This window comes from Leuciscus leuciscus, assembly GCF_965113295.1.
Source record: "Leuciscus leuciscus genome assembly, chromosome: 8".
NCBI lineage: Eukaryota > Metazoa > Chordata > Actinopteri > Cypriniformes > Leuciscidae > Leuciscus > Leuciscus leuciscus.
Window position 1 is genome coordinate 41199472 of NC_138732.1, and position 20722 is coordinate 41220193.

The 20722-nt window shown below is 46.2% G+C and overlaps 1 protein-coding gene and 1 pseudogene across 2 annotated transcripts in view; both read right to left on the reverse strand.

Moving 5' to 3' along the window:
* Positions 1–11870, reverse strand: part of LOC309504976 (uncharacterized protein) — a 71700-nt gene extending 59830 nt beyond the window's left edge. Inside the window, exon 1 of the mRNA XM_082178305.1 lies at positions 10932–11870. Coding sequence (XP_082034431.1) covers positions 10932–11746 — 815 coding nt within the window. The 5' untranslated portion in view covers positions 11747–11870. The remainder of the gene's footprint in view (positions 1–10931) is intronic.
* Positions 46–5330, reverse strand: LOC309505043 (zinc-binding protein A33-like; annotated as a pseudogene). Its single transcript, XR_014211816.1, has 6 exons — positions 5318–5330; positions 5065–5160; positions 4631–4861; positions 4491–4513; positions 4291–4409; positions 46–1038 (listed from the first exon to the last, which is right to left on the reverse strand). The product of XR_014211816.1 is annotated as a zinc-binding protein A33-like (transcript).
* Positions 11871–20722: the final 8852 nt, after the last annotated feature.

The following is a 20722-nucleotide window of genomic DNA, read 5'->3' on the forward strand; positions in this document are numbered from 1 at the left end:
AGGTAGATGTAAACAAATTTTAAAAGGTAAATATAAGCCTATATATATATTGCTCTTGCATTCTTTCTTGTGGCTATAGGTGACACACCTGAATGAATGGCTCATTAAGTATGTGGGCCCCATTGTCTCCTCAGGTGTGAATCACTAAATATGCAGGTAGGATGATTTTCACATCATTTTGAAGAAAAAACTCTAGGCAACGACATCCATTAGTCAAAAGTCTTATTGACACATATTTAGTATGTGTTTTGTGGCCTTATTTCAGAAACTTTAGTTTTTAGTTTTTTCAATAACCATGCATAAACATTATTCTCTCAAAAATACAAACATGTACATGCATGTTGCTCACACATTATGGTAGCCCTGTTTGTGCTAAATAGAGTGTAATTATACCTTTGCCATTAATATGTTTATAAGCAACTGAAAAAAGCACAAATGTCAGGGCATGTCAGAACATCTCAAGGACCCCAAAAACCCCTCAGACCCCAGAGGGTTAACTGTGATTTTCTGCTGTAATAAACAGTTTCACTGGTAAGATCCTCAGAGGAGAAGTTGTGCAGAGATTAAATAAGAATGGAAAGACAGTCTCTGTGAAGGATGTCCTGAATCTGCGCAGACAGTCTTTAGTTACAGGATCAGAGAATGACACTGTTTTTCTGTCATAGTCCAGCTGAACTCTCACACGCTGAAGCTTCTGTTTAACAGTAAAGACAGTGAGGCGTTTCTCTGGGGAATGTGAGATGTATTTGCTGTTTATGTAATCCACACGCCAGACATTAGACTTAAAGAAATCCTTTCCCTTCCTTTGGTTTGATGCTGTTGTTATTCCAAGACCCCAGCATGTATTGTCTCCAACCTCCACATCCCAGCAGTGTGTTCCTGAGTTAAAGCCCTCAGAACCCAGGACACATGCAAACCTGTCAAACCTCTCTGGATTATCAGGAAGTGTTTTATTTCCATCACTGAACGACACACTGGTCAGATCAGCAGAGAGTGTGAGACGACGATCTGCTGTGTTTGGATCCAGAGTCAACGGAGCTGCAAAGAGAATAAAATCAGATTACAGGATGAAATATGATGTATTAGAAATGTAAATGTAAAACATTTTTCTTTTGTTGAAAGAGATCATGAATCATATAACAATGGTCTCTCAGTTACTGTCAGAATGGATTGAGGATTCAGGTTTAATATCAGTATTCAATAAACACGATTGTATCCTAATATATAAACATAAACCATGAGGAATAGACTTTTCATTATGAGTTCGCTGTAGGATCTGATGATTTTCTGAAATACAGTTAATGTACAAAAGGCCCGCTATGAGTCAAACATGTATATAGTTAACGTTGGAACATCACTTATTACGTCCAGTAGGTGGCAGCCTGCCCTTACTCAAGTTCATTGCAAGTATTGCATCAGCCGTAACGCAGACTGCGTTATGAGAAAATTGATAGAATCTCCGGTCAAGTCTGGACTGTTAGTGCTTGAGTACTGAGAATTTACCCTGTTCTAATTATAATGAGTGGTTTTAGTTGGTGTGTGTGTCAATGACGATATGTAAGTGCGCTGTTTATTATTAATGTTTCTTTGAGAGTTTCTAGCAGCTATTTAACATTGTAATATGTGCCGATTCATCCTAATGCTAAGCTAATTCTGACTGTTTGTGAAAGACGTCAATTGTATAATATTTGTCTAGCGTTAAGTGACTATTCAATCTGATTATTCTCACTGTAATAATGTAATCGCTACAATTGATTACTTTATTATGAGAATTGTTGTTCTCTTTCGGTTATATTATTTGAATATATTCTGATAATATTGTTCTAATGTCCTAGCTTATGAGCATACTGTTGTACTAATTTGTGATGATAACTATTGCAGTTAGTAATTATTCCTTCTCTCTGTTTATTTAGAACCACACACATACACAGAGAACTACATAACTGCATATTGTTTATATTGCAACCAAAGGAAGAAATCCCTTTATGCCATACCGTGCTGATTGCCGTTTCTTTATCCTGACTATTCAAGTAAACCTATATCAACCTGATTCTGTCTTCCTGAATCGTGACTGACATCCTGTAGCGAATGCAACATATTACCACCTGATTGAGTCACAACTAACCCTTCCAAACATTATGGTCCTTCGAGCCGGATGTGATTTGCTACAGTATGGTTGATGAGTATCAAAGAGGAACTGTTCCAGAGTATGTACGACCAAACTGCCAGAAACGTCATCCTGCTTACTTTGACGATTTTGAAGTGGACTATGGAGGTTGTCAACCAGGTAACAAACATCCTCAGCACTTAAGCACAGCACGGTATGAGCACAGACGAGAACAGGAATCCAGTGGGAGCAAAGAAGGTATACAACAGATGGCACATCGTACTCCACCTAGAGACATAAACCAGTCATCAGAGTCGACATCATATCCTTACCTTCCAGATTCAAGGCCACAATCCTTCGCAGCCTCACAATATCGGACTGCTACCATGGATCTACCTGAGGCCTCTACTCCTTTCCATGAGCAATCAGCTAACGTTATGCCTGCCCCACACATCAAGCTCAAAGGTCAACTATATGCACCAGTGCTCCGCCTACCTTGTATGAAAGATCTGCCACTTTTGACTTGCATGTTTCTCCTTCATATGTGGTTTCCCCAGATCCTTATTCACCACAAGCAGGGACTTCACGTTTTTCCTTCAGTGGCATGAGTTGTGGTGCTAAGGACCCCAATTATCCCTTGCAGCAGCCGAGAGCTTCCCTGACTGACCCACATAGTCCTACAGACATGATGGTTCTGATTGATAAAATGATGGGTCAGTTACAGATCATGAAAGACGAAGTCGAGTCAAAGCATGACACCCCTAGAGGACCAACACCCAATCATCTGCAGACTTATAAAGAGCAACCTCCTGTGCATTATGAATACCCCGACTCACAGTGGTACGCACATCCACCGCAGTATGCTGCAAACCCATCTTATGGCCCATATGACAGATTCCAGAGCAGCTACGAGCCTGTCACTAGATTAAAGAACGATATGTACCACCACTCAAGGCCACTACCTGTTCAAAGACCAAACCCTTACTGGTTAGAGCAACCTTCCATTCAGCTAAAAGAGTCAGCTGCAGAATATCGAGGTCCTAAGCCCAGTATACCTTACCTTGTGCATAAAGATCCAAGCGAGTTTGCACATCTGAAGCTTGCTCTGCACAATCTGCTACCTGAGGATGGGTCAGAGTTGTTTAAGTATCAAATTTTGGTGGATCATCTGCAGTTGGAAGATGCTAGACTGATTGCAGATTAGTTCCTCAACTCTCCATATCTTTACACCGAGACAATGAACACCTTGACAGAGAAATTCGGTAAGCCTCATCAACTTGCATTGAATAAGATTGCTAGTGTAATGGGCGCGCCAGATGTCCGTCCAGGAGACCCTGAAGCCTTTGAAAGGTTTGCATTACAAATTCAAGCCCTTGTAGGACTGCTGAAATCCTTAGGACCAGATGGGGATGCTGAATTGATGTGTGGGTCCCACGTAGTTCGCCTGCTGACCAAGTTGCCACCTGATTTAAGAGCTGCCTTCAGGAGACAAATGCTGCCTCATCATGCCTCAACATTTACACTTACAGCGTTCTCCAAATGGTTGCAGTCTGAATAGTGGTGTCAGAATAGTGATCTGGTGGGAAACTTTCAGCTAAAGGGATGGACAAAGCAAAGAATTGAGAATCTCCGGTCAAGTCTGGACTGTTAGTGCTTGAGTACTGAGAATTTACCCTGTTCTAATTATTCCTGAGTGGTTTTAGTTGGTGTGCGTCAATGACGATATGTAAGTGTGCTGTTTATTATGATAATATTGTTCTAATGTCCTAGCTTATGAGCATACTGTTGTAATTTGTAATGATACTATTGCAGTTAGTAATTATTCCTTCTCTCTGTTTATTTAGAACCACACACATACACAGAACTACAGAACTGCATATTGTTTATATTGCAACCAACGGAAGAAATCCCTTTATGCCACACCGTGCTGATTGCTGTTTCTTTATCCTAACTATTGAAGTAAACCTATATCAACCTGATTCTGTCTTCCTGAATCGTGACTGACATCCTGTAGCGAATGCAACATATTACCACCTGATTGAATCACAACTAACCCTTCCTAACAGTTCAGATTCACTTAGTAATTCAAGTGATTATTAAATGTTTTTCTATCAAATGTTAATGTTGTGTGTGTTTATATCTGAACTATCTTCTGCACTGGTGTCAAATCTGTCGAGACTCACTGTGTTGGACAGTTTCCAGCATCTTCTTCCAGACTCTGAACGGCAGGTTACCCAGATAATGCGACACATGAATCAAAGCTCCAGAACTCATCCGTGGATCCGGCTGTGAGATCTGGACTCTGAGGAACATTCAGGAGTCAGAACTGCAGTGAATTTGAGTTCAGATCCACTGAGAGAAGAGATACGAGCAGCTCACTTACCTTTCCATTGAGGCGTTAAAGCTCTGGAAAATATAGAGTTTGAGAACATTTTAATATCTTATCAAACACTCTCATTGTCAATGAGTCTCTCTATACAAGTTGTTTTATACACAAAGAATGAAGCCAGATTGATTTGTCACCTTTAGAAACGAGACGTCATTGTCTTTCATCATCTCCTCCATGTCTCTGATTGTGTGTGAAAGAGCTGAGATGTGTGTGTTCATCTCCTCCAGCTTCTCCTTCATCCTCTGCTTCTTCTGCTCCTCTTCCTCTCTCAGTGCAGTGATTGTAGCTTCTTCTTCGTCTCTGAGAAACTGATGAAGCTTCTCAAACTCTTATTTAATCTGACGCTCTGTGTGCTCAGCTTGAGACTGAAATCAAATCACATTCACTTCAATCATCTCAATCAACACAAATCTCGGATACCCGGCATATAACGGATCCAGAAGCAGAAGCTGCTCGTCATTTACAGAAATAATCAACTGGAATCCATTATATTAAATATATACATTTATAACGGTATAAAGTGATCCTCCAGCTGTAATGAAAATGACTCTTGATTCGTTTTCCTCACATTGATGTGTTGAGCTGTTTTCTCAAACTCTCCTTTCTTCTTTTCATTGTGTTGAAGTTTCTGTTGTAAGGGCTTCAGTGCTGTATTGAGCTCCTCCTAGAATTGAACAAAAATACATGAAACACCAGATTACAGTGAAGAGAAGAAAATACAGTGATATGATCATACAATTCTGCGCAAAAGTATTTACCCCCACCCTGATTCTGTTTTTGTGTAAATCTCATACTAAATTTATTCAGAAATTAAAACTTACCATAAAACAAAGGCAACCTGAGTGAACACAAAGTACAGTTTGTAAATGACAATGCTATTTACTGAAGCAAAAAAAAAAGTTAGCGAATACTAACTGGGCCTGCGTGATAATGTATTTGGCCCCATACTTACTAATTCCTCAAATCTCTGAAACTGTATTTATAATGTTGTTCAGCTGGACTAAACACAGCCAGTCCTGATCAATGCAGTCCTGTTCAATCAAATAAACACTTATATAGGACTTTTTCAACAGCATGAAGTTGGTTAAAAGGTCTTAAACAGTAACACAATATTAACAAAGGTGAAAGAAATTCGAGGAATATTGATGAAGACGGTGATTGAAATACATCCGTCTGTGATGGATTACAAAGCTAATTTAAAAGCTCTTGGACTCAAAGAACCACAGCGAGAGCCATTATATCCAAATGGAAAAAACTCGGCACAACCTTCCCAGAAGTGGCTCAAAGTCACCAAAGGGCCAAGAACAACATTGTAGAAACTGAATTTTCTTATTTTCTATCAGAAAATGCTTAAGCACAATATCCTATTGTTGTATTACAAATTTATTAAATGTTTAATTTAGGTTGCAACAGTAAAAGTTGAGTACATTGAAGTTAGATTCTGCTCAGCAAAGTGCAATTCCTGTTTTCTCCATTGTAAGTTAAATGAGTCAGATCACTGGGACTCTCACCTTTTGTTCTGCAAATGGCTTTCGGAGCCCAAATGGCTCTTGGAGCCCCAGCCCCAGACGTTGAATAGTTAGGCTGATTGGATTAGCATATATGCGTTTGAATAGTTATGCTGATTGGATTGAGACTGGTAACACGCTGGAGTCTAGGGCGGTTCCTTAACCTGTATACTTAATTTACATGCTTTATTCAACCTCAATGTAAATCCCTCCCCCTAAATGTATATAAAAGTGCAAGGCAACTTTCTTTAGATTAGACTTGATGATGATGAACTACAGACTTGATGAACTACAGACATGGAAGAATAAATCTCTTCTGCTTATAAAATCCATCTCAAGTCTCCTGGTTTCTGCTTCGATGAAGGAATAAAAGTTTCCAACACTATCTTTAGTCTGCAAACTGAAGCTTAAGCAACAAGACAATGATTCAAAGAATAGTAAGTCCACCTCTGAAAGCCTCAAAAAAGAACAATTACAGTTTTGGAGTGGCCTTGTCAAAGGCCTGACTTGAAACCAATTGAGATGATGTGGGAGGACCTCAAACAGGGAGTTCATGCTTGAAACCCCTCCAATGAGGCTGAACTAAAGTTGTCCTCTCAATTGTGCTGTTTTTTTGCAAAATAATGATATCTATGAAAAAGGCCCCACTATTTAGTATGAGACACAAAAACATAAGAAATCAGGATGGGCAAATACTTTTACAGCACAGCAAATGTCATATAAAGTTGAGTAAAATGTCATTGAAATAGTAATGCATGAATGTGATAATATCTATGTTTATGACTAATTATTGTTCTTTACATATGAAACAAGAAACATTTGTCTTACCTTATATAATGAAACCACTTTACTGATGGGTCTGAATTTATGATTGTTATGTTTTTGTGAATTAATACACACTAAACACACAGGCTGTTTGTCCTCCAGACAGAAGAGTTTGAGTTTCTCACTGTGTAAACTGCAGATCTCCTCAGATCCTGATGAATTTTTCTCATTTCTCTCCTTCAGGAACGACTCACACAAGTTTTTTAATGTGAGATTAACTGGAGGATCATCTCTTGAGGATCTTCTCCTGCAGACAGGACACTCCTGAGTTTCCTTAGTTCTCTTACGAGAGGTCTCTCGTACTGCGTAAGATATCTTACGCTAGGGGAAAATCCTTTTCCGCGAGATATTGAAGCCAAAAATTATCCTTAATTTTGTAATAATGCAAAACGCGTTGCAGCAGCAATGCAGACATAGGCGAGACAGCTCGCGCGCCTATTGGCTGCTCTGCGGCAACTGCAGCAGCCTATCGAGCGAGGCCTGGCGTGACGTCAGACCCAATCAGGGCACTCCGCGCCCGCTGCGTCACGTCCCGCCGAAATGGGCGTGGTCTAGGCCTATAAATATCGCTCGCAGGCAGCTATTATCTGGTTTTTCATCATCGAAGCAACCAGAGCGTGTGCATGCACGGCAAGATACGCAGTACTCGTTCCCTCTTCTAGAGAGAACCGAGGTTACGTTAGTAACCGAGTACGTTCTCTTACGAGAGGTCTCTCGTACTGCGTAAGATATCTTACGCTAGGGGACCCAATGTAAAACGCCGTGCATGCTGAGATCTGACACCAAAGACCCAAGGGCGAAAGCCCGGGGTACATATAGTGCACAATCACTCAGGGAACTCACAGGGAGTCCGGGAAGAGGGAGGGGTGCAGCCTCACTCTTCCACATATAGTAGCGTCGATGGGACGCGAATTTCATCATACAGACAGGGCGGGGTACGGCCTGAACTGATGGGGAAATGTGGGTCTTACACAGTTTGCCCAGCTTTATACTGTCGAACATTGAGCTGTGCTCAGCAGACGCAGCATTCTGAGCTGATCGCATCAGGTCAGATAATACTGGTAAATTTAGACCGACAGCAGCCTGGCCTGCAGGGCGGGAACCTCTAGGTTATAAAACCTTATAAATGTAGACGGGGAGGCCCAGCCTGCCGCCATACAAATATCTTGCAAGGCAATCCCACTTGACCAGGCCCACGAAGAGGCCATGCCTCTCGTGGAGTGCGCTCTGACACCCAATGGGCACTGCATGCCCTTGGAGGCGTATGCCAGCGCTATAGCATCAACTATCCATCTGGATAGGCTCTGTTTCGACGCGGCTAGTCCCTTAGAACATCCGCTAAACGAAACAAAAAGCTGCTCCGTCTGTCTGAAAACAGACGAGCGAGACACATAAGCTCGTAATGCCCTGACTGGGCAAAGGAGGCTCGCGTCTCTTTCCTCATCAGGGACCGGTAGGGCTGACAGGGAGATAACCTGCACCCTAAACGGTGTGTTGAGGGATTTTGGAACATAACCGTGCTTAGGTTTGAGTATAACTTTTGAGTCATTGGGCCCAAACTCCATGCACGCCGCGCTCACAGAGAGCGCGTGCAGATCCCCTATGCGCTTCACTGAAGCGAGAGCCAGCAAAAACACCGTCTTGAAAGACAGGTGTTTCAAATCGATTGACTGTAAAGGCTCAAATGGCGCACCTTTCATGGCTTCCAGAACCGTAGAAAGGTCCCATACGGGGACTGAGGGAGGTCTGGGAGAATTCAGTCTCTTAGCCCCTCTAAGGAAGCGGATGACTAAATCGTTCCTTCCTATTGACTGACCAAGCGTTGTTTCTGAGAACGCTGCTATAGCCGCCACATAAACTTTGAGCGTGGAGGGGGCCCTGCCCCCATCCAACAGCTCTTGTAGGAAGGAAAGCACCTCCGTCACACCACAGTTTGTGGGTGACACACCACGGGCTGTGCACCAGCCCGAAAACACCGACCATTTCGAAGAATAGAGTCGTCTTGTAGACGGAGCTCTAGCCTGCGTGATCGTGTTTAATACTCCTTTAGGGAGTCCAACATGTACCCGTTGATGGCCCAGACATGAAGGGACCATAGTTCCGGGTGAGGATGCCAGATCGAGCCGCGGGCCTGTGAGAGGAGATCTCTCCTCATTGGTACTGGCCACGGGGCAGTACTTGCTAACTGCATCACGACTGGGAACCAAGGTTGGTTTTTCCAGAACGGTGCTACCAGCAGTACTGAGCATCCTTCTTCCCTGATCCGTTCTATCACCTGAGGCAGGAGAGAGACGGGGGGAAAAGCATAGAGCGGGCGGCGGGGCCACACATGGGCCAGCGCGCTCCTGCTCTTGGAGAAAAATTCTTGACAGTGAGCGTTTTCTTGAGACGCAAACAGGTCCACTTCCGCTCTGCCAAATTTCTTCCACAGCAGATGGACTGTCTGTGGGTGTAGAGACCACTCGCCTGCCGGAACATTGTTCCTGGACAGTCTGTCCGGTCCTATATTCAAGATTCCTGGCACGTGCGCTGCTCTGAGCGAGCGCAGGTTGCACTGAGCCCATACCAGGAGGCGTTCTGCCAGCCTGTACAGTTTCTCGGATCTGATGCCGCCCTGGCGATTTATGTAGGACACCACATACATGTTGACAGTGGCGTATCCAGGACATTTTTACTGGGGTGGCCAAGATGGGACACAAAACTAGAGTGGGGTGGCCATATATACTATAAAGTAATGTTATGTAAACCTTTAAAATCTTATGAACAATAGAGGATTTTAATAATAGTAACAAAGTGCAAACTTTATTTTTAAATAATGGTACTATTTCATAAAATGTAAGATACAGTCACAGGCCTATTTAGGAAATGTGTTTACTATAGTCTGTTATTAATTGCCATAGTGGGGGATATGATTTACTCAATTAACTTGGCCATTAACTTGTCCGAAAATGCATTTGTGTTTATCTGCAAAAAGGTTCACATACACTAGATTGCAGCCTAGGCTACTGTTAATGTAAATATAATGTTAGTGGTTTGTTTTTAAAGTCTACATTAGAGACCTGCGCGGGACGGATTTCTCACTTAATAATTCCTAAAAAGCTGACATCTCAGTTCATCGCCATCTCACAAATCTCTGTTATTATCAATGAAACTGGCTGCATAATTAATCTTTCATATTATCTACACTTTGTTTGATATAATAGATGATTTGCCAGTATGCAGAATTCAGCACTGAACAAAAAGTAAATTTTGAGTGGTGAGGGGATTCTATCTTAAATGCATCTGATTGGCCATTGCGTTCAAGAAATCAACACATATGTCTGTGATTGGTTACATTGTTCAACGCTGCAAACATGCTATAAATAGAGACTCTGGCCTGTAAATCGTTTCTATTTTGTTTTAGTTGTTCTTGTTACTTTTGTGCAACAGATGAATGACAATTTATTCGTTTTTATTTGTTCAATTTATAGATAATTCTATTTTGCGGGAGTCCCGAGTCCCGACTCCCGCGAATCGACACACGAGTGCATTACCGCCCGCGCCCGCACTCGGCCATCAGATCTATATTCCCGTTCCGCACTCTGTTGCGTTGGGTCCGACCATACCTCTCAATCGACTGATTCCAGCGTTTTTATCGTTGTTGTATTGTTGAAACTGCGTGACCGTCCTCTTGTTTCACGGACCAGCAGCAGCATGTGCACCGTGCAGCGCGCGTGCTCTTATCTCATGTGTCATCTGACCTGCATGGCCAAACGTCCGCTGAGCAGAAATCAGCTCTCACAGTCTCAGTACGACCGTTACTGTGTTAGTTAAAAATGTGAAACTGGCCCTAAATCAGTTGATCAGCTGTCATCACTGATTGACAACATTTCTCGTTTCTTGTGTTGACGAACTTGACCTACCTATCAGATCTGGGGTCGCCACAGGGGTGGCCAATGAGCTTTCAGGGGTGGCCCCGGCCACCCCCTAGAATCGCCATTGCATGTTGACCGAACGGACCAAGACGTGGTGACCTTTTATTTGGGGACAAAAACGCGTCAGCGCGTTGTCTACTGCCAGCATTTCGAGGCAGTTTATGTGCAGGAGCTTCTCCCGTTCTGACCATTGGCCGAAGAACGGTCTGCCCTCGAGCAGCGCTCCCCATCCCGAGGTGGACGCGTCCGTGGACACCACTTTCACCCTCGAGGAAGTCCCCAGGCTTACACCTGATTGGTACCAGTCGTTCGCTTTCCAGGGTTTCAGAGCTGTGACGCACTTCTGATTGACCCTGAGGCGAAGCAAACCGGGTGCCCACGCTTCGCGTGGGACTCGCGCTTTCAGCCAAAACTGCAGCGGGCGCATGCGGAGCAGGCCCAGCTGGAGCACTGACGATGCTGAGGCCATGAGACCTAGCATCTTCTGAAATCTCTTGAGCGGGACAGACGCGCCGCAGCGAAAAGAGTTTGCTGTGCGTCGAATGTCTACCGCGCGCTGTTGTGATAGTCGCGCTATCATGGATAGTGAGTCCAGTTCTGTGCCCAGGAAAGATATTTTCTGACTGGGTGACAGGGAGCTCTTCGCCCAATTGACACTCAGACCCAAATCCTCGAGGTGATCGAGTAAAATGGTCGTGTGTTCTATGAGCACTGCGCGAGATTGCGCTAGAATCAGCCAATCGTCCAAATAGTTCAGCACTCGCATGCCTCTCATTCTGAGGGGTGCGAGCACCGTATCCATGCACTTCGTAAATGTACGGGGTGCCAGGGACAAACCGAACGGCAGGACTGTGTACTGATATGCCTGGCCCTCGAAGGCGAATCTCAAATATCGCCTGTGACGTGACGCTATCTGTATTTGAAAATACGCGTCTTTCAGATCTATTGACACAAACCAATCTCCTTGGCGAATCTGCACAAGGATTTGCCTGGTCGTGAGCATCCTGAACTGTCGCTTCACAAGCACTTTGTTCAGTTGCCTTAGATCTAGTATGGGTCTGAGACCCCCGTCTTTTTTCGGTACCAGGAAGTATCTGCTGTATAGCCCTCCTTCGCTCTGAACTTGAGAGAGAGGCTCTATGGCCCCTTTGCTCAATTTTTTCTACACTTCGGCTCGAAGTAGATGTGCTACTTCTGTTTTTACCGTGGTCTCGACGCGCACCACATAGCCGCGAGGGCGTCGGCGAAACTGCAGCGAATAGCCTCTTTCTATAATGTTCAGCACCCACTTCGAAACCCCGGGTAGCTTTGCCCATGCGTCTGCATGGATAGCTAGGGGTTGAATACGAAACGCGCTCCGCTCGCTCAGCGATGGAGAAGCTTCGGCGTGCTGTAACACAAGCATGGCGCTCGTGACATTTGAGGCATGGGGCGCGCTGATGACAGCGGGCACATTGCCCGCGCTCGACTCCTCTGCGGTGGTTAACCGCGAGGGGGAGGGCTGGGCGGTTCCCGTGGGAACTGTCATGTCTATGTGTGGATGTGGGCGCGGGACAGCGGGCACATTTATCACACCGAAAGCATCGTTCGCTTGAGTGAAGCGAGTGCACGTTGGTTTCGTTTTTACAGAAACCGTGAGACATGCATAACGTGGTGTTAGTGGGCACTGGGTAGTGGGCACGTTCACCATGTTTGAAGCGCAACCGATCTGAGTCGGTTTTATGTGCGCGAGCCCTGTGTGACAGGCTGTGCTTGTGTGTAGGGATGGGCACTGGGCAGTGGGCATTCTTACTACACATGAAACACCATCGGCCGTGGCCGGGACACCAGAAAATACACTCTTTTGGGGATTTATCTGGGTAGCCGTGAAAACGGCATTTGTGTGCAGGCAAGCGGGTGACAGAACCGACTTGTTGGCTGCAGAAAACACTGGAACAGTCACATTTGCTGGAACTGGACGAGCGAATAGCTTTGGTGTGAGTCCGGCCGCAGCGGGACTGGAACACCGTCGTTTTCCTAGCTGTGCTAGGACGACTTCGGGGCCTCGGGCTTCACCGTGATCCTAGGTCGCGAGCCACGTCCTGCGGGGCGGCGACCGGATGAGCGGGAGCGCGGTCTCGCGCTTCTGGCCTGGCGGCGCTGTGAAGTGGAGGCAGTGGACGGTGGCTGTGGCTGTGAGCTCTGAGCAGACGGTTTCGCACGGCCTGCTGCAGAGCTGGAGCGCTTCGGGAGGAAGTGCTTCATAGCCTGAGACGCTTTCTGTACCTCTGCGAATCTCTCCGCGAAGTCCTTGACGGAGGATCCAAAGAGGCCTGTGGCGGAAAGCGGGGCGTCGAGAAATATTATCGCTCGCAGGCAGCTATTATCTGATTTTTCATCCTTCAAGCGAAGCACACGCATCGCTGGAGCTGGATTAGAAGCCGCGCCGTCGAGAGAGAGCACCTTCAACGGGACGAGTCACTGAAGTCGCTGGCCGCGCCGCCTTCCTGCCTTCCTGCTGCGCTTTCCGGCGCTTATATCCTTCTCTTTATTACTCTGTATTTGTGTGTGTGTGTCGCCGCCGCGACACACATTCTAAAAGAGCTAGCGTCTTTTTAAAGATGCCTTCCTGCGGCTCGTGCAGAGCCACACTCAGCGACGGGGACCGCCACGTGATCTGTGTTTCCTGCCTGGGTGAGGAACATGCAGCTCTCGCGCTCGCTGACGGCGGATGCCCTCACTGCGAGCTGATGGCAATGGCGACTCTGAGGACTCGCCTAGCCGTCTTCACCGAGACTGCTCCCCCGCCCGCCGCGGCGTCGCGCCGTAAAAAGCGCCGTGCCCAGCGGGCCCCGGAACCCTCCCTCAGCCGCCAAAGCTCGCCGGTTCGCCCGCTTGCTTCCCCGGCTTCGTCTGTATCGCTTCCTGACGGACAGCGTTGACATCGCGGATGAGGAAGCCCTGCTGGGAGAGGATGATTCCTGCTCTATCCTGGCGTCAGGCAGTGAGGATTGGGCGGGCTCTGAGGACCCCGCACCCCCTGCCCGCACGTCGTCAGGCAAGAGAGCTTCCATTGAGACGGAACTCATGTGAGTACTCGCACAGGCCGCGGCGAGCCTCGGCCTCGAGTGGTCTTCGCCTGAGCAGCCCGCTCACAACCGGCTGGATGGATTTTTCCTGCCTGGGGAGCGCGCTTCGCCTGCGTCCAGACCGGCGCCTTTTCTTCCTGAGTTACACGAAGAAGTCACCAAGTCCTGGAACTATTCGGCTAGAGTGCGTCCTGCTGTTTCTTTGGCATTCTCCGCCGTTGACGATGCCAAGAACAAAGGATACCTTTCGCTGCCGCCGGTTGAAGAGGCGATAGCGGCCCACTTATGCCCGCCCTCCGCTGGACGGCGCGCTAAGCCGGCCCTACCCTCTAAAGCTTGCCGCACGACGTCAAGCCTGCTCCGCCGCGCTTTCTCCGCCGCCGGGCAAGCTGCGTCAGCGTTGCACACCATGGCAACGCTCCAGATCTTCCAGGCCGATCTCCTCCGTAAGCTGGATGAGGAAGGACCTGACGCGATCTGCGTGCCGGACTTAAGGAGTGCCACAGACCTCGCTCTTCGTGCTACTAAGTCCGCAGCACAAGCCATTGGACGGACTATGGCTTCTCTCACCGTGTCTGAGAGACATCTTTGGCTGACGCTCTCGGAAATGGCCGAGTCTGAACGCACCGCGTTCCATGTGTGGCCCCGCCGCCCGCTCTATGCTTTTCCCCCCGTCTCTCTCCTGCCTCAGGTGATAGAACGGATCAGGGAAGAAGGATGCTCAGTACTGCTGGTAGCACCGTTCTGGAAAAACCAACCTTGGTTCCCAGTCGTGATGCAGTTAGCAAGTACTGCCCCGTGGCCAGTACCAATGAGGAGAGATCTCCTCTCACAGGCCCGCGGCTCGATCTGGCATCCTCACCCGGAACTATGGTCCCTTCATGTCTGGGCCATCAACGGGTACATGTTGGACTCCCTAAAGGAGTATTAAACGCGATCACGCAGGCTAGAGCTCCGTCTACAAGACGACTCTATTCTTCGAAATGGTCGGTGTTTTCGGGCTGGTGCACAGCCCGTGGTGTGTCACCCACAAACTGTGGTGTGACGGAGGTGCTTTCCTTCCTACAAGAGCTGTTGGATGGGGGCAGGGCCCCCTCCACGCTCAAAGTTTATGTGGCGGCTATAGCAGCGTTCTCAGAAACAACGCTTGGTCAGTCAATAGGAAGGAACGATTTAGTCATCCGCTTCCTTAGAGGGGCTAAGAGACTGAATTCTCCCAGACCTCCCTCAGTCCCCGTATGGGACCTTTCTACGGTTCTGGAAGCCATGAAAGGTGCGCCATTTGAGCCTTTACAGTCAATCGATTTGAAACACCTGTCTTTCAAGACGGTGTTTTTGCTGGCTCTCGCTTCAGTGAAGCGCATAGGGGATCTGCACGCGCTCTCTGTGAGCGCGGCGTGCATGGAGTTTGGGCCCAATGACTCAAAAGTTATACTCAAACCTAAGCACGGTTATGTTCCAAAATCCCTCAACACACCGTTTAGGGTGCAGGTTATCTCCCTGTCAGCCCTACCGGTCCCTGATGAGGAAAGAGACGCGAGCCTCCTTTGCCCAGTCAGGGCATTACGAGCTTATGTGTCTCGCTCGTCTGTTTTCAGACAGACGGAGCAGCTTTTTGTTTCGTTTAGCGGATGTTCTAAGGGACTAGCCGCGTCGAAACAGAGCCTATCCAGATGGATAGTTGATGCTATAGCGCTGGCATACGCCTCCAAGGGCATGCAGTGCCCATTGGGTGTCAGAGCGCACTCCACGAGAGGCATGGCCTCTTCGTGGGCCTGGTCAAGTGGGATTGCCTTGCAAGATATTTGTATGGCGGCAGGCTGGGCCTCCCCGTCTACATTTATAAGGTTTTATAACCTAGAGGTTCCCGCCCTGCAGGCCAGGCTGCTGTCGGTCTAAATTTACCAGTATTATCTGACCTGATGCGATCAGCTCAGAATGCTGCGTCTGCTGAGCACAGCTCAATGTTCGACAGTATAAAGCTGGGCAAACTGTGTAAGACCCACATTTCCCCATCAGTTCAGGCCGTACCCCGCCCTGTCTGTATGATGAAATTCGCGTCCCATCGACGCTACTATATGTGGAAGAGTGAGGCTGCACCCCTCCCTCTTCCCGGACTCCCTGTGAGTTCCCTGAGTGATTGTGCACTATATGTACCCCGGGCTTTCGCCCTTGGGTCTTTGGTGTCAGATCTCAGCATGCACGGCGTTTTACATTGGGTCCCCTAGCGTAAGATATCTTACGCAGTACGAGAGACCTCTCGTAAGAGAACGTACTCGGTTACTAACGTAACCTCGGTTCTCTCTAGAAGAGGGAACGAGTACTGCGTATCTTGCCGTGCATGCACACGCTCTGGTTGCTTCGATGATGAAAAACCAGATAATAGCTGCCTGCGAGCGATATTTATAGGCCTAGACCACGCCCATTTCGGCGGGACGTGACGCAGCGGGCGCGGAGTGCCCTGATTGGGTCTGACGTCACGCCAGGCCTCGCTCGATAGGCTGCTGCAGTTGCCGCAGAGCAGCCAATAGGCGCGCGAGCTGTCTCGCCTATGTCTGCATTGCTGCTGCAACGCGTTTTGCATTATTACAAAATTAAGGATAATTTTTGGCTTCAATATCTCGCGGAAAAGGATTTTCCCCTAGCGTAAGATATCTTACGCAGTACTCGTTCCCTCTTCTAGAGAGAACCGAGGTTACGTTAGTAACCGAGTACGTTTTCCAGAACTGTTGTAGACACTCTTTACAAATACTGTGACTACAGGACAGAAAAACTGGAACATTGAAGATTTCACAGCAAACAGGACAAATATAATCATCTTCAGCTGCTGAAGCCATTTTCACCGTTTGAGTCTCGCAAACTAAACTTTACTTTCACTTTCTGAACGACGGTTTTCAAAAATGAATCACAATGAGAATCAAAGATCTGCTGTCTGTTCAGAAATGAACATCATAAAAGTCCTTCTGTAAAGTTTTTCTCTTTGTTCTCCATTGATTGCTTATTCTTTATTGCTTTTGTTGAGACAAAGTCGGTGTGACAGAAAGGAGAAATAACAAGTCAGTCTCTTCCTGGTTAGTGTTGTAAGAGGGAGGAGTTTATGATCACCTTTGGGTGTGTACAAACAGGTCAAACAGGAACGTCAGAATTTCTTCAGGTAAAATTTATTCAAAATGGACCTGCATTGAAATGTTAAAAAATATTGCTGTAAAACTTTGAATAAAACACAAAAGAACAATTAAAATACAAAACCATTAATTATAAACAACTTCAAAATGCTTATACATGCTTTATTTATTGCTCTTTATTTGTCAGAGAGTTTCTCCAGGTCTGTCATGATCAAATAAAATAAAATGTTATTTATGTAGCACATAAAAACAACAGTAGTTGGCCATTGTGCTGTACAACAGAATAAATATCTCTCTCTCAAAAAAAAAAAGAGCGCAAAGGGAGTTTACATCAAAAACACCAATCAGAAAATTCAACATTCATTTTCTGTCATGCTCAACTTTGTCAGTGTAATGGGCAGGAATAAAGATCTGAGTGACTTTGACAAGGGCCAGATTGTTATGGCGAGGTGACTGGCTCAGAGTATCTCTGAAACTCAAGGCTTGTGTGTCGCTCCCAGTTAGCAGTGGTGAGGATTTACCAACAGTGTCTGAGGAGGGACGAACACACACCGGCGACAAGGTGTTGGAGACCCAAGACTCATCGATGGACGAGGGCAATGAAGGCTATCCCGTCTGGTCCGAGCCAACAGAAGGTCTAGTGTGGCCTAAGTCACACACAACTTTAATGATGTTATGGGAAGAAGAAGAAGTTTTATTTATATAGCGCCTTTCCATCGCTCAAGGTCGCTTTACATGGGAGGAATGTGTCACAACACACAGTGCATCACATTCTGCTGCGTATGGGGCCAAAGACCAATCAGAGAGCCTATGATGACCCCTGTCCATCTTCAAAAGAGTCTACAATGTGTATGAACATAATTCATGTGCCTGGGAAGCAGCTGATCACAGCAGCTGTGATGTCAAGAGCTCCTGTTAAGCGGACTGATAACTTTAGTGATGGCATAAGGCCCAATGAAACGGGGAGCCAATTTCCGAGTGGGCGCCTGAAGGGGTAAATTGCGTGTGGAGAGCCAAACTCTCTGTCCACACACATACCTGGGAGCTTTGGACCGGCGACGGTTGGCGATACGACGATACGCACCGTTCCCTGGTCCGGCAAAGAGCTGACCTCACCCTCCTCCAAGTGCGACGACAGCGCAGTATAAAGGCCTGGGCCGAGGGAATGGCGGCATCGGGTTCCTGAGAGGGAAACAGAGACGGGTGGTAGCCCAGATAACAAGAAAATGGGTACAGGCTTATTGATGAGCTTATGTCACTGAAGGTGAGGTGTTGTCTTGTTTACCTTTTTTTTATTACAAGGCTTGGTTGAATTCTAATGTACAGGGTGGGCCATTTATATGGATACACCGCAACAACATGGGAATGGCTGGTGACACCAAAGTCCCGTTTGTGGCACACCAGTACATGTGAGGGGGCAAACTCCTCAAGATGGGTGGTGACCATGACATATACTAATGTGCCACAAACAGGACCTCAATATCACCAACCACTCCCATGCCACCACGGTGTATCCATATAAATGGCCCACCCTGTAGAATGCGGTCTGTTATTTCTTGATAACCGCTGCTAAGTATAACACACTGTTGCCATGAAAAACAGAGCGTTGCTATGGACGCAGGATTCTAACCGTAGAGACGGAACAGACTATTTTCTTTAGCGGAAGCAATACAATCGTTTTTAAATCAATAAACTCCTTTTTAAATCAATATTTTGTGTCAAATTATTGATTGATTTGGTAGGTAGCCATGTAATAAGCGGGATAATGTAGAGCGAGGCGGTTGTTATAGCGAATACAACCCCGACAGGCTGATCAGGACCCCGACGCGAAGCATAGCATTATCCCTTACATGACAGTATTTTATTGTCATTGTTTATTTCTAATAAATTGTGAGTGTTTTTTGTTGTTGTTTTAAAAAAAAAAATATTCATAAACTGTAAGACTGTAAATACTGGTCAAGGCCCGGTCTATGGACCTCCCCCATGCGGCCTCACTTCCTCTCGGAAAACAACTAGGAACTCACACAAGAACATGGTTTAATGTGAATATTTAACATTGACTGTTATGTTTTTGGTGTCATTTGAAATGTCTCAAAGTGAGTGGTACAGATATCTCATATCCAGATAGATAAAATAAAAGGAAATAAGGTTTCGAGAAGTTTAGAGAAAACTGGTTTAGAGATAAGGCCAGATAAGGCAACCCCCCTTTCGTTGAATAGAAGCCATTTGAGGGTGGTCTCCCCCATCCCCCATGTCACCTGGTCAAGAGAGAATAAAGGAAGGTGTTCTCGCTCTCTCTGGGCGCTTATTTGCTGGACGTGAATGGAATAGGTGGTTCTCTCTCTCTCTCTCTCTCTCTCTCTCTCTCTCTCTCTCTCTCTCTCTCTCTCTCTCTCTCTCTCTCAGGTAGGCTACAAGCTGGGTAAGATTATTTGGTGTAACCAGTGTATAACCATGTTCTAGATATTTGAATTGATTGTGGAATTGATCTCTGATATCTGAAATATTAAATTGTTAAATGTGATTATTCTAACTGATTTTGACATTGTTCATTTAATGGTTAAAAGGAATAGTCATACATTCGCTCACTTTTAGTGAGGCACAGATGTTATTAAAACCTTTCATTTATGGAGTCAGATGAAGTAACGAGTTAATACATATGATCAATGTATTACAAATTTAACCAACCAATACTTTGCATGAGTGAGGACAGAACACGTGATAACCTTCCCCGTGTATTGGCGAACCGGAGATTGGACTAATATAGCGGGCCTTACAATACTGTCACTGTTAGGGATGGGTATTGTTAATTATTTATCGATACTACTCCTCTTATCTCCTTAATACTCCTTATTGATCCGGTACTTTAACGGTACTTTAAAAAAAAAGGTTAGATAGAGACTACTGTATATAGACGACTCACGACTCCACGCCCGTGAGGAGACGAATCCACGCCCGTGAGGAGACGACTCGACGCCCGTGAGGAGACGACTCACGACTCCACGCCCGTGAGGAGACGATGGAGACGACTCCACACCCGTGAGGAGACGATGGAGACGACTCCACGCCCGTGAGGAGACGACTCGACGCCGGCGATATGTTATGCCCTAAATTAATGCATGATTAACTAACTGTATTTTTCTATGTACATTTCTGAAATGCACTTTCTGTAAAGCTGCTTTGAGACAATATGTATTGTGAAAAGCGCTATACAAATAAATTTGAATTGAATTGAATTGAATTGAATATAGGCAATGTAGCCAGGGATGTAGTGGAGGCTAAACGCACGTAAACGCCGTTTACGCACCTCCCAAAATTTGGAAATAGCGTTTGCCCACCTCCAAAGTGCGTTTATCCACCTCTAAATTTCACGTTATTTGAGCGGACTTTGCTTTTCCAGTGCGTGATCGCCGATCGGCACATGATTCGAGCATTTGGGCCGTTACAGAGCAGAACGCGCAGCGCGCAAACACGGAGCAGAGAGCGCAGCTCGCCGAGTTGAGTAGAGTTGGCAATAATTTCACAGATTCGAACTTCCCGGGTCAATAACTCTTGAGCTAAACGTTATTACTACACAAATAACACCTCGTTTTAATCGTAGTAATGTAGACAAGCAGCTACAACCTATTTTTTCTCAGAACGAGCTTTCCCTCACAGTGGACAAAATACATTGATCTCTATGCGCAGGCGGCAGCAAGACAGATCCGAAGGGACCGTCTGCAAAGTGCAAAACCCGAAAACAGTCAATAACTTCACTGTCACACACTATAGTGTCATCAAAATAAG